The sequence below is a fragment of the Podarcis cretensis genome, assembly GCF_951804945.1.
Source record: "Podarcis cretensis genome assembly, chromosome: 10".
NCBI lineage: Eukaryota > Metazoa > Chordata > Lepidosauria > Squamata > Lacertidae > Podarcis > Podarcis cretensis.
In genome coordinates, this window is record NC_137179.1 from 20440301 (window position 1) to 20454931 (window position 14631).

General features: G+C 41.3%; 1 protein-coding gene across 6 annotated transcripts in view; it reads right to left on the reverse strand.

The window, feature by feature from the left end:
* DENND5B (DENN domain containing 5B) overlaps nt 1-14631 on the reverse strand; it is a 95346-nt gene that overhangs the window by 40226 nt on the left and 40489 nt on the right. For 4 of the 6 annotated variants that reach the window (XM_079992152.1, XM_079992155.1, XM_079992154.1 and 1 more), the window contains exons 2-3: nt 11794-11859; nt 3763-3872 (exon numbers count right to left, since the gene is read on the reverse strand). In XM_079992152.1, coding sequence (XP_079848278.1) covers nt 3763-3872; nt 11794-11859 — 176 coding nt within the window. The remainder of the gene's footprint in view (nt 1-3762; nt 3873-11793; nt 11860-14631) is intronic. The other 2 variants (XM_079992153.1, XM_079992157.1) reach the window with 1 other exon arrangement.

Below are 14631 nucleotides of genomic sequence, written 5' to 3' on the forward strand. Positions count from 1 at the left end.
GCAGCAACTTTATACAAGTTACAAAGAAATGTATGTTCTTATTAATTTTGGTAGTGGAAGCATAGGTGTAAAGCAGGCATGTCTATAGTCCGTTTTGGGGGCCGAATACAGCCCGCCGGTCAGTTTAATCTGGCCTCTGTGGCAGTTTATTTCCTGGGGTAAAATCCTAAAAAACCTCTACAACTTCAATCCTAAAAAAAGCTCAACTTCAATCCTAAAAAAAGCCCCTCTCTTCATCAAATCTGGCCCTCTCTGAAAAAAGTTTGGACACCACTGACTGTAAAGATAAAGGCAAAGCATAACTGTGTTTAGCAGCCAACAAGGTAAAATCCCATTATTCTCACTCAATGCCACTAGCTACAGAGAACACTAAAATTACTGATTTACCAGATGTGAAATGCAACTCAACCATTGGCACTAGAAGCAGAACAGTGAGACATACAAGTGTAGATCTAGTACTGTCATCACCGTGAGTCATCCAGACTGGGTCCTCAAAATCCCTTTTACAGTTAATGCATAGAACAGTATGGCTATGACTCAGTAGCAGGGTTTAATTTCATTTAACTGATAGCCTGTGTTACAATTTTACGGTTCATGTCAACAAAGGCTATTTCTGGATGGCAGCCACGCATTCATTCAAAATGTTTCCAGATTGTTAATGCTCACAGGGCAGCATTTTTACCACCACATCCTGCAATCAGAGATTTTCCAGGCTAGATTTAAAACTGAGATTGATTCAACAACAACAAAACATATTTGGGGTATATTGGACAACAGCTATGGGAGGAAGCATAGATTTGGAAATGCCTCACTGAGGTATATGATGTGGGCTTGCCTGCCACTTAACAGCAGATTCAAAATATTTATATATAATTTGCATGTGCCTGGGTGTATGTATGTGAGAGAGAGAGATCATGTGTAACACAAGCCTCTGTGGGATGTGTACATCCACATTAAACACACAGACAAAATCACAGAACTGTAGAGTTTGGAGGGACTACGAGGATCATCTAGTCCAACCCCCTGCAATGCAGTAATCTTTTGCCCAACGTGGGGCTTGAACCCACAACCCTGAGACTGAGTCTTGTTGGGCATTTAGTAAGTGCAAAGCAAGGACTGCCTGTAAGCTAGTGGCCACAATTCAAGGTATTGACAATCATTTATAAAGCCCTAAAGAGCTTGAGGGCACAAGTTCTTGCATGTGCACCTCCTCTAGTGCCAGACAACACAATCCTAATGATGGGGAAGGAATTCTGTTTGTGGTCCTCCTGAGGATTTGTGGTGAGAGGGACTTGCAGAACAGTCTTATCCCTGAGTGAGGAATCAACTCTTTATTGTCAAAAGTACACTTACAAGTTAGGAAAATGCATGTCTATTCATAAACACACATGTTTTCATTGATGTTTTTTTCCTGTGAAAATGCTTCGAGATATTATATGGGATGTGATTCACAAATGGAATCAAACCAAGAAATAATACATTAAATGAACATATATTCATTAGACAGTTTGGCACCTGCAATTCTAGCCAATAATATTCTGCCAGTAGGGAGTAGATCAAGCAAGGGTAGTGATTGCGGCAGGATCTACCATTTTTCAGGGCTATGACTTACTCACCCTTACGTTTCCAGGCTCATAGATCCTAAAATAGTCACATAGAAAGGACTTAATACTAATTCCCAGGGTGGGGGTGGGGAATAAGCAAGAAAGGATAAGAAGCAACAGCTTGGGGACATTTACATTTGCCAATGGATAAGGACATGAGTCACCTGGGATTTCCCCCATAATTTAAGTGCAGGATGAAAAGCAGCCATTGCTGTATGTGAGAAAACAGAGGTTTCAATGTGTGTTACATCCTGCATGGTTCAGTACAAATGGAGAGCTGCAGTTTAGTAAAAGGATTCCCCCTTCCTATCTCCTTTTCCATGAACTAGATTTCTCAGAAGCCATTTGCAATCCGTTTAGCATCCAGCAGTCCCAGAAATTTCCCCCATGGGCTAACCTTCAAAAAAGCTCATGCATTCGCCTCCAAGGAAGACCACCAATTGCTATTTATATAAAAGGCAGGCAGAAATGCAAGGCAATGATAAAGCTAATACTGAAAGAAAAAGAGCAATGAAAGCTAGCAACCGCCTATGGTTATTGTTAGCGGGGGAGAGAGAAATGCTCTCTTAAATGAGGCTTTTATTCCCCAGCCCTTAAAATGACAACAAACAAGATTTGGGGCAGAAGCAGCTCCATAAGGATTATTTATCTTAGCACATTGTTTTCACCCCATCATCATATAGAATAGTGTCATTAATAGGTAAGGAAGAAGGCCTAAAGTAGCCTGTTCTGTTTTCGACTTGGTTCTGATGAGGACTGTAGACCAGGGGTAGGCAACCTAAGGCCTGGGGGCCGGATGCAACCCAATCGCCTTCTAAATCCAGCCCGCAGATGGTCCGAGAATCAGCATGTTTTTACATGAGTAGAATGTGTCCTTTTATTTAAAAATGCATCTCTGGTTTATTTGTATAGTTCGGCCCCCCACAAGCTCTGAGGGACAGTGGACCGGCCGTCTGCTGGAAAAGTTTGCTGACCCCTGCTGTAGACCATTCTGCACAGAATAAAAACTACACAGTGAACTTCTGTGTTTACATGGGCATTATTCACTGAAGCAAGAATAGGGGAAATGAGCATGAATGTGGTGAACTTAGGGCTTACATAAGGGGACAACGGGAGGGAGAGAAAACTGGTAAGAGGGAAGGAGGCTTGTAAAGCAGAGGCTTGACAACCATATGTCAGGAGTGCTCTGATGGTGTTTCCTGCTTGGCAGGGGGTTGGACTCGATGGCCCTTGGGGTCTCTTCCAACTCTCTATGATTCTATGAAAGTCTGGGGCCGTAGACTGCTTAAGAGTCAGGGGCATAAATAAACAAACCCTGGAGGTTTTTAAAGCAGAGTTTGGGTGGTCATCTGTCATGGATGCTTTCCTGCATTGCAGGGGGATGGACTAGATGACCCTTGGGTTCCTCCCAACTCTACAATTCTATGATTCTATGGCTGTGCTTGCTGATAAAAGAAGCCTTGACCTTGCAATGTAGATGGGATCCCTAGGTGGCTCTGAACAGAAGAGGCATGCTGAACTTCTGACTGTATTTGGGACCACAAAGAAGGGAGGAAGCTTCACAGACAGATTGCTCCGTAATTCCAATAATAAATCCCTTGCCACTATTTTGTACCTAGCTCTAAATTTGGGATCAAGTAAGCAAAGCAAAACAGTAGACTCTGCCAAGCTCAATACTGCTTTACACAATAGTAATATTCACTGGCAAAACTAGTGTTCCACCAATAACAGTTGACAAAGGATAATCTGAAAATCGTACTCTTTTTGAAAGGAATACTTTCAAGCAGAAAACCGGTTCAGTGTGACAGCCTAAAAGCCAACAGAAGGGAAAACTAACCCAAAGCTTCTCTGCTTAATTTAAGGCGGCAATCCTATGCACGTTTACTTGGAAATTAAGCCTCATGGAACTCAGTGGGTCTCAGCGCATTAAAAAGAAGTGGGGAGGACTGCAAGTTGATATGCAGCCTTAAAAATCACTACACCAAAATCCTACGCTGCTACTTTCCCCCAGCCTCCCCAGCCTACTTTTCACACTGTGGCTGAAGGAGATAGGAAGAGAGGAAGGCTGAAGCATGCAAGAGAAACCAGCCTTCCTATAGAGATGGGGAAAATAATGGAAGGAGGAGCCCTCTCTTTGGAAGGCATTTTCTCTACATACCATGTTGACTGCATCTTGATCAAAGGGGTTCCACTCTATGTTCTGGGGATAGTGAGCCAAGACTTTGGACTTGAAAGTTCTTCTTAAGGGGCTCTGGTCAAAGTTTTCTCCTGTAACAAAGAAAAAAAAAGCCACAATAGTTACAACAACTGGTTTGCAATACATCTGGCCCGCTCAACATCTGATCAAAGAAGAAAATACAGAGGGAAAGGACATGTATGTTTTTACTTCATCGGCTTTTAGAAAAGGAAGGTCTAAAGGACGTGGACAAGATGCATTCAGCCATTTCCTCCTTCAGTTAACTTGGTTCTTTAATTTGAACTGATGTGGGTGCATTTTAAAGCTACTAAAAGCAGTGCTGAAAACTCACAATCATCATTAGGGGCTGCTGTAGAATGGCTGTGAGCCAAACTGGCAACTTAATACTTTTGCCCAAGTTTAATGTATTCAGTCTAATCTCCGGCATAGTGGCGAAAAGATCAGCGACACATGAACTTGCATGGTATACGACAGTGTCTGCAATAAGAAACAAATGTGGAAAAATGTGATCCAGGGATCAGCTCCCCATCACCAAGGGAGGAATGCTCATGTTTGTCTACTTAAGAAAAAGCTGGTAGAAAGGTCCACTGAGGCATTCCAAAAAACTCCTGCACAATGAGACCTATAAGTTTCAGCATCTCTACAAAGGGCCAAAGCAGACACCATGTTAACTGCATCTATGCACTGACCATGCAGCACTGTTGTTTTTAATGCAGAAAAGTATCAGGGAAAGAGGTTGAAAAGTATTAGGATCCTAACAAGCAGCCAAGGTGATTTAAACCCAGGAAATGCCCCATTGGCACCATTAGGGAGGAAAGCATTGAATTCTCTCTAGCCACTTGGTAGGATTGTGATAATTATCAGCCCACCACAAGCAGATGCTATTTGCACTTCTGAAAACCTCCACGTTGAACACTGTAATGCCTAACAGGTATGGCGTCACCAGAGTTCTCTAGCAGAAAGTGCAACTGAATAGAAGTTGCATAAGGAGACCACAGCTCATCTCAACTGGGCTTGCACAGGAGACTTGCCTATGGTGGTGTGCTTTATGCCACCTGCTTCACGTGGCAAAATATCTCAGGCTGGCCCTAGACAGTGATAGCACCAAACCTCAGGAGATGGGAACTTCAGAAAGGAAAAGTGAACCCACTACGTTCTTCTTGGTTGAGAAACAAGGCAAAGGGCATTCAATTAAACACCATCAGTTTCAATGCTGGCCCCTCATTCCCCACCCACCCCAAAAGTATAGCACAATATCCAGCAGTAGTAGTAGTAGTAGCAGTAGTAGTAGTGGTAGTAATAGTAATAATAATAATAATAATAATAATAATAATAATAATAATCAAAAAAATCCTTCCAGTAGCACCTTAAAGACCAACTAAGTTAGTTCTAGGTATGAGCTTTCGTGTGCATGCACACTTCTTCAGATACACTGAAACAGAAGTCACCAGACCCTTCTATATAGTGAGAAGGTGGGGAGGGGTATTGCTCAGAAGGGTGGTGGCAATGGGTGATTGGCAGATAGCTGTGATGAGCCTGTTGACGACTCTTAACGACTGCAATAGGTCTTACAGGAAAAAGCAAGGGATAAGAAGGTGAAAAATGGCTTTGTCATGTATAATGAGATAAGAATCCAATGTCTTTGTTCACACCAGGTCTCTCCATGGTTTTAAGTTTCGTAATAAGTTGCAATTCAGCAGCTTCTCTTTCCAGTCTATTTCTGAAATTCCTTTGTAATAGAACAGCTACTTTGAGATCTTGTATAGAATGTCCTGGGAGATTGAAGTGTTCTCCTACTGGTTTCTCTGTCTTGTGATTCCTGATGTCAGATTTATGTCCGTTTATGGCAGACCAACACGGCTACCTATCTGTAGTAGTAATAATAATAATAATAATAATAATAATAATAATAATAATGTTTATACCTTGCCAATCTGGCTTGGTTTCCCCAGCCACTCTAGGGGCTTACAACATATAAAAAAACATAGTAAAACATCAAACATTAAAAACTTCCCAATACAGGGCTGCCTTCAGATGTCTTCTAAAAGTTGTGTAATTCTTTATCTCCTTGGCATCTGAAGTAAGGGTGTTCCACAGGGAGGGTACCACTACCAAGAAGACCCTCTGTCTGATTCCCTGTAACTTCGCTTCTCTCAGTGAGGGAACCAGCAGAAGACCCTCGGAGGAAGACCTCCGTGTCCGGGCTGAGTGATGGGGGTGGAGATGCTCCTTCAGGTATACTGGACAGAGGCCATTGACGGCTTTAAAGGTCAGCACCAACACTTTGAATTGTGTTCAGAAACGTACTGGGAGCCAGTGAAGATCCTTCAGGACCGGTGTTATATGGTCCTGGTGGATCCCCCCTCTCTGCTGGTGGAACAGATTTCTACTGTGCAATGGAGCTTACCCTTCCTCTGCTTTAAAGGGTTGGGTTGATGGCAAGACCCTAAATTAACTTCTGTGCCCAGTCCCAGCTGCCTGGGGCTGATGGGAATTGGGAGTCCCACAACGTCTGCAGATTCCCCATCTCCAAGAGCTGCCGGTTCCCCATCCCTACTATAAAATGCTAGATAGAAAACAATGAATACTTGTTATCACCTACAAGAAAGATACTACAGTAGGTTCTGTTGGGGTAGTTCCACGTTTCTTCAGGAGTACCTAAGTCTATCTCAGAATCCTCATGCATCATAAAAACTACATAAAAAATGCACCTTAGACATAAGGCATACTCAAGCCCCATAGCTCATGTGGCTAAACTTCAGATCCCCAGAAGCTGTTATCACTCCAACTCCCATCAGCCACAGCCAATATGGCCAATGGGAAGGGAAGATGGGAACTGTAGTCTAGCAACTTCTTGTAAACCATACCTGCCCTTAGAAAATGGCTTGTCGTTAACTGCTGAACTTCTCACTCAACTCAGCAAGGTACAATCTGCTGGGGTTAGGATCATTTTGAAACTTTACACAGAAGCAAACCAATGTTTATCCTGTAATACACTTGTGCCAGGGGAAGACTGTAATATAATATATTATAATAATTTATTATTTATACCCCGCCCATCTGGCTGGGTTTCCCCAGCCACTCTGGGCAGCTCCCAAGAGAATATTAAAAACACGATAAAACAGCTTCCCATCTAGCAAAGATGTACAATAAACACATCTCCAGCTATGAGTTTCATCAAATTTACCACTTTCATTTTTTCAGCAATATATCTGTTTAGGATATACACCTAAAAGATTAATATAGTAAACATATTTTAAGACTCATAAAAGCCATTCTCAGTTTGTTATTTTCACAGAACATATACACCTCAACACATTTACATACATTTTCCTGTCTCTGCTTTAAATTGGACAAAAATGTCCTGCTCATTTTTTGCTTTTTAGAAAAAATAATAGCTACTAACACAAAAAGATGCAATGTGTAGTAAGGCCCAGTTTGGAAAAGCAATTGCAAAAGAGGACTAAATACAACACAATACAGAGAAATACACATGTGTATACAGGCTGCCAATCAAAGGACTGAAAACGCTGCAACGAATGGTGCAGATTACTACTTGTTGTAGAGTAACACTGTATAGTTATGTAGACTTATCTGCTTGGTGCATATGTTGTGGTGTACTGCAGCCAGTGCTTTGAAGTTTGGAAAACTCATATGAGAATTGGAGCAAGCATTGCTCCACCACCTTCATAGCAATAAATATGGATCTTGGTGTCTAATATATAATTGTAGGTTTTTCTAGGTATTTGAGACATGCACATTTTGAAATTTCAAAGATTAAAAAAAATTCATTTTGCTGGTTAACTGTATCACTGGAATTAATTACTTTCTCATCTGAAAAAATTATAATCCACAAAGCCAAACACTGAGAAGAGTTCCAGTAGTTCTACTTTTGCTTACTTTGGACTGCAAAAATAAAGACGTTTTCAAGCACCTGCAAAAGTGAGGAATGCATGTCTTGGGGGTGTCATAAGTTAATAATTATAATATTAACTTACAAATTGCACTGGCTCAGTAACTTATTTTAATTCACATTTGGCAAGATGCAGGAAATGAAAAACTATTCGTCAAAAGTAAGTCTGAATGCCCTCATTGGGACTACCTGGCTAGATAACTGTGCACAGGATTGCAGCCATGCACTCCAACTCATATTCTGAAATACAGGAAATGGTGCAATTTATTTGCTTTCTAAGCCTTTGTAAATATTGCTGTGTCCCACTCACACGCATTCTAAAATCCCATAATAAGCAGTATTATGGCAGTAAGCCTTTACGTCCTAATCCAAGAGAGAACTACTATAATAAATTACCATTGCAGTGGCACTCTGAGTGATATGCAAACTAATGGGAACTGCAGAGCATAAAACAATAAGAGGATTTCACCCAACACAGACCTGCAACAGGGCTAGAAATTATTGAAGAAATAATAATGGGTGTGATGCAATAAAGTTGTATTTTATTAATCTGTTGCCATTTTTTCCTCTTGTGAATTTATGAAGATAAAGCTGAAGCAAAAACTCTACTAAAAAGGAGACTCCAGAAAACAGAACTGTGAATGTCTGACAATATATATAATACAGTATTTTTTATTACAAGCTCTCTGTGTTGTGGATTCTCCGATTTAGAAGTTTCAAATGTTGTAAAATTAGACTAACAATAAGGGTAAATACTGGCTTACTAGTGTAACATTTCATTTTTTGAGTGTCCTTTAAAGTTTCATCCAGAATGAATGGAGATTTGCACACATTACTATGGTCCAAGTCCAACACTTTTAGGCACTGTGCTACATTGGCTTTCAAGTCAGATTTCATTGTTAAAGTTAAGACTTTCTTAAATGCAACATACTTGTTACTGTTAGTCGGTATCCACATTCTGAAGTTATTCTTCCATGCATTAAGGACACATGGAGTGGGGAAACTTCATGTCGTTGCTCCAGTGTCCTCGTGGGACCCACCCTGACCATCACATGCTAAGCAAAAGGTCTGAAGGGGAAACTGACCCATCTTTGCCTGAGCACACAAACATAGGCTTCTCTGTGTGCTCAGGAACTAACGTGGAAGAACCTCTTTGCTTTCAGCTGAATGTGCATATACTGTATTCAGGGGGCTGGTGGGCAGCAACTTTGTGCAAAATACTGCAAGATCGTCATTTATTTAGAGACTCTGATGCCAATATGAAAGTTTTGTATGTGCAGCGGGTATGAAAAGAACAATTATGTCCTATGTGCACATCAGGCTCCTCTTTTGTGCATAGTGAGCATTCCCCAAGACCCTGTCTTTTGGGCCAGCCATTGTCTTCTAGCCTAAGCTACCTCACAGGGTTGTTTTGAGGATAAAATGAGAAGGGAGAGAACCAGGTATACTATCTCAAGCTCCTTGGAGGAAAGACAGGATGTACCGTAAATGCAAGAATGAACAAAAAAAACACCTTTATAATTAGCTAACTCCTTTCTCTTGTCTGCCTGCAAAATCTAGGGCAATTTAGGCTTACAAACGTGTAACTAAATGTTATGGATGCTGCTGTTAAATTAGCACCTCTCTGTTTTATATGGAGAGCTAAGTGGTCTCCATTAAGCTGTAAATTAAAGTTGCATCATATAGTGTTCTTAGATATGTAGCCAACAGTGCTTCAAGAATATTGCAGACAATATATTTATCAGGATTAAAATATGCTTAACATTAAAATATTTCACTTTTCCCAAAAACAAATGGGTTTGAAAATCTACTGGGAACCTGGACATTGAGAGTATTTGAAATGCATAATCAGTGCAGGAATAGGATGCCGATTAAAAGCAGCAAACCCTTCTAGTCCACTTATCAGACTCCAACACTCTCAGTTATAGCTAGTTACGAATTTTGTTGAAGTACCTTTGCCACATATAAGATGTTTTTATATCTCTGCCTGCCTTACGGAGATTCTACAGGACTTGTATGTCATGTCAGCCATCTCTGTCAGCTGACAATTCTAATTAAATTGGTTCAGCAATTTAAGAACTTTAAGTTAAGAACTTAATTCGTTCTGGATGTCCATTCTTAACCTGAAACTGTTCTTATCCTGAAGCACCACTTTAGCTAATGGGGCCTCCTGCTGTTGCCGCTCCGCTGGAGCCTGATTTCTGTTCTCATCCTGAAGCAAAGTTCTTAACTTGAGGTAATATTTCTGGGTTAGCGGAGTCTGTAATCTGAAGCATATGTAACCTGAAGCGTATGTAACCTGAGGTACCACTGTACTTTCTCTCAATGGATCTACCCTTTCACTACCCTAAACGTTTGGGCCACATAAAAGCACAGAAAAGAGTATTCAGTGGAGGCCTAGACAAACCAAGTTCTCTCATTTTTTCATGACAGTGCTCTCCACTCACTTTGTCTGTATCTTATTGCAAATATCCGGATAACCAGCTTTATCGTTTCTTCTTGTGAGTGTAACATTATATGCCAACCTTAGTTTGGCTTAGTTTAGTTTTCCATGTGTTTGTTTTACGGAAGTTCTATTTTGTTATTTGGGTTATATGGATAAAATTAAAATAAGATTTAAACAAGGAAGAAGAAAAGGAACAAATCATGATTTGCTGTTATGAGAATGAATCGCAGCTCTCGCATCCTTTCCTCTTTCACTTACAATAAGTGGAGATCAGAAACATCTGACTAGCTCCATTCCTCCCTCCCCCCCCACAATACTAACAGCTGAAACAGCTAGAAAGCATGACTCCTATCACACACACTGAAAATGTGGCTCTGCTAATCTGCCTGGAAGTGATAGTCTATGATGACATGCTGCCAGTTTTAGGATGATTCTACAGGGGGGAACATGGCTGCCTCCAGAGAACCATGGGGCAGCCATGTTTCCATGTTTCCCCTCAGACCTGCTCACATGGTATTTGGCAGATGTGTTGATTCTGAAGCAGACCACATATCTGACCTACGGTCTAGTCTGGTTATTGCTAATTAGTATTTACAATTTTTTAAAAAAGGAAATACGGCAAGTTTTTTTAATACAGCATATAATTTTGCATTGTTTGCTGCCTTGGAAACAGTACTGTTTTATAGATGTCATCAGCGCAGGACTTTGGGATGGGGTTGGGGAGACTTCCAGGGTCCCACTTGGCAGAATGGGCAAGAGGTTACTCAAACACAACAGGGCTGGCTTAGTGCAGTAATAGACGAGACCACCAAAAGGGGGCAGATGGAAGACCATCAAGTCTGGAGTCTAACGTTATTACTGCAGACCATTCCTTAGGAACTGTTAGAACGTGAGAGCAATTTCCTTCTCCCGCGGTTTTCCCCCAGTAGCTGGCATGCCAAAGCATGCCATCTCTGTTCCAGAAGATAAAACATCATGCACCTTACATCCTCCCACAAGAACTTGCCTATAAACTCAGATGCTTGCCTAAAGGGCTCTTTTCCAGATTCCACTACTGTCAGCGAGGCAGGTGGCAACTGGAGATGTGACCTTTCCTTTGATGGTGTCCCAAGTTTTGCAACTCTTCGCCTGGAGAGGTACACCTGGTATCAAAATCTGTAATCTTTTTGGTACCAGAATTTTGGGGGGTGGGGAATCTTGATTCAATTTCTATCTAGTCAGGCAACTGTTGTTCTGCTAGAACTGATGCTGCTCTTAATTCAATGCTGTTTTCAGTTTTTTGCACTGAAAGCCACTCTGGGAACTTGGGTTGAAGGCAGGAGGACAGTATTAAAGCAAAACAAACTTGTTATGACCTTTCACAGGAAATCCTAAAAATTATTCAGGGTAGCTGTAGGGGACATTTCCAGACCGAAGAAAAAGATTGTATTCTTCTGGCATATAACCACATCTGCCATACAGGGTGGTGGGAGAGGAAATAATAGATTTATTGATTATTGATTACAAGGAATCAATCAAGATCAAAACAATCAAAGGAAGAGTATTCAATTGAATTTAAAGTGCAAGATGGATGTGATTACAGGAAATCTGGAATTAAATTAGTAAGCATCTGCCATCTTTTTTTTTTTTTTACCTGATGTTCTGTTTGCAGTATCTGAGCTCCTGCCATGACGATCGGCTTCTAGCCACTGGTATAAGACTACATAACACAACAGAAACAAAAAGCACGTATGAACAAAATGAATAGAAAATGCAGACACACACAAAAACATGGTTAAGAAAAGGAGACATGCACCATGAAGTAGCAATATTTCCTTCCACTGCTTCTGACAGAAAGCAAAAGAATGGAACAATGCATGTTAAGATGGACAGACACACACACACATATCCACACAAAGCTCAGCCCACCAGGAAAGTCTCCTGCAGGAACCCAATTGAGACAAACAATAGGTGTTTTTTTAATGTGCTCAATCATTTCAAATTTGTGCTGCTTTTCCAAATGGGCTGTGCATTGTCTGTGATAGTAAACAGCAATGGAACACACTAGGGGGTAGTTCAGATATCGCTGCCTCCACACGAGCATCCTTAATCTGTGTTCTAAGAGGCTACAGTGCAGTACAGTACAGTTTAGAAGTTAATGCTAGAAGTATGTCAGAAGCCAACCATGAGGCACTGATTCTCCATCCCTACCAATGTATGGAATAGTGACATCATCTACAGCAGGGATAGGAAGCCTGTGGTCCTCCAAATGTTGCGGACTACAATTCCCATCACCACTGGCCCTGCTGGCTGAGGATGATGGGAGATGTAGTCCAACAACACGTGGCGGGCTGCACACTCTCTATGCCTGGACTAAAGGAACACCTACTATGAGAAAGGTACTATGGCGATCAAACTACCATGTAGTGGCCAAAAATACCCTGGGAATATTTACTTACGTACAGCATTTGGCCAGCACATGGGAAAGCCATTTGAGGATTGAGTGCCCAGGTGTTTTTGGAGCACAACTCTAATCATCCATGAATATTTCCCATGCTGGCTAGACCTGGTGGGAGCTGGAGTCTGGAAATCTAAAGGTTCCCTGACCTTGCGAGAAAATAAGGAAGTGCAAGGATTCCCCAAGGCAGCATTCCCTGCAGCCCCAAATGTGTGGAGGGTGGGATACGGTTCTCCATCCCTGGGCCCTGAATGACAGGGTTAAACAGAAGCGCTGGATACCAGGAGGCAGTATTAACTGGGCAATCTCAAAACTGCAAGGAGGATGCCTGCCTATTGTTCTGGAAGCTGGCGATTGGATGGTGCTTGGAAGTAAGTATTAAAAGCAACACTCTCAACATGAATGAGTTGCCACCATGGGCAATGCCAACACCTGAACTGCCCCATCTACAAACAAAATATGAGATGTTAAAATCAGCAATGAAAAGGAATTAGTATTTTAGAACAAGGAAAGCTTCTACACGTAATGACATTCTCTCTCTCCCTTTTTGGTATTTATTCAATTTTTCAATAACAAGAAACCAAAGAAAACATAATCACATAGCTGACAGGCGGCAGGGATTATGGGAGTTGGGCTCCTGGTTTCTCATCCCCGCCATATACAATGTGAGGCTAGTTGGACCAATTGCACGATTCCATACAGGCCATCTGTACATGAAAATTGAGTAATCTGAGAACCTGAGATTTCCATTTGGAAAAAAAGGTTTCTTGTTCGCAACAGCAGCAAAAAGCCGTAGACATGAAAATTTGAGGGCAAAGCCTAGCAAAACCTGAGAAAACAGAGCATTATATTTTCCGTGGTCAGAGACAGAGCTTCAACACCTACTGCAGCATTTTGCTTCTCGCCACAACTGGCAGAAACGGAATGCACTACCTGTACTAAAGATGTGGGTTAAGCTAGGAGAAATATGCATAATTTTAGACACATTGCAAACGCCACCTCTCTTTGCTATACGATTTGGGTTTACTATGGTCCTAAGTTCTGACAGAAATTTATGCAGCCCACGAGATTTGCACATCTTTGCAGCAACCTGAAACCACCTGCTTAGAATGGATGGGAGGGTGGGTTACTGATTCTCGCATCCAATGAAATGTGGGCTTGTTGAAGGGGGCACGTTCAGTGTAGGAGAGGCTGAGCCAATGTAAACAGTCTCTTTTGCATTCCAGATTTTTTGAGATGATGCTTACCAAGACCTTTTGTTTCAGTGGTACTTAGTGGGCAAATACGCACCCCTTTTAAAAATAAGTTGTCCCTTTCCTTCAGAATTATAAAAAAATACTCCTTGATTTGATTTTGTAATATGAACACTTAAAATTTAAAGGTCAAGTTTATTGGCTAAGCCAGACTAAGCATTTCAGCAGCCCTCTTTAATCCATTTCATGTTTTTAAAACTAGAGATCATCTGCTCTGCAAAAAAAGACGGAAAAGTGAGAGAGAGACAAAACAGGTTGAACACTTAGAAGTGTCAACCTGCACTGCTGACGGAAATGAATACACGAGCAGTATACTAATGGTGCTATAACGACAGACAAAAATGGTTGTGTTTATATGGCCTCCGAGATCTCATTACCGCAAGCCATTCCTCTTTGATTAGCTTCTACACAGAACTGAGGCATGCACAGGCAAGACCTACAAATACACTTAGGAACAAGACACCCAAATATTTTCAAATAAAGCTCCTCCATTCATTCCCCAAGAGCTCAGTTATATCAAATGTTGGTCTACTGGGCTTATAAATAAGGGGCTGCCCCATTTTGCTATGAAGTATTCATGCACTTAACGCAAGGAGTTCGCTGTGATTGCTTGAGTCTACAAGTTATGCAAATCCCTGAAGTAAACTGATCAGCAAGACCCATTAAAATGAATATTAATTCACGGAGTACAATAAAACTCTTCATATTTTGATTCGCTGGGTCTATAACACAATTCACAGAGCACATGAAATCCTTTTCAAATTACTCTCCGTGTGTGTGT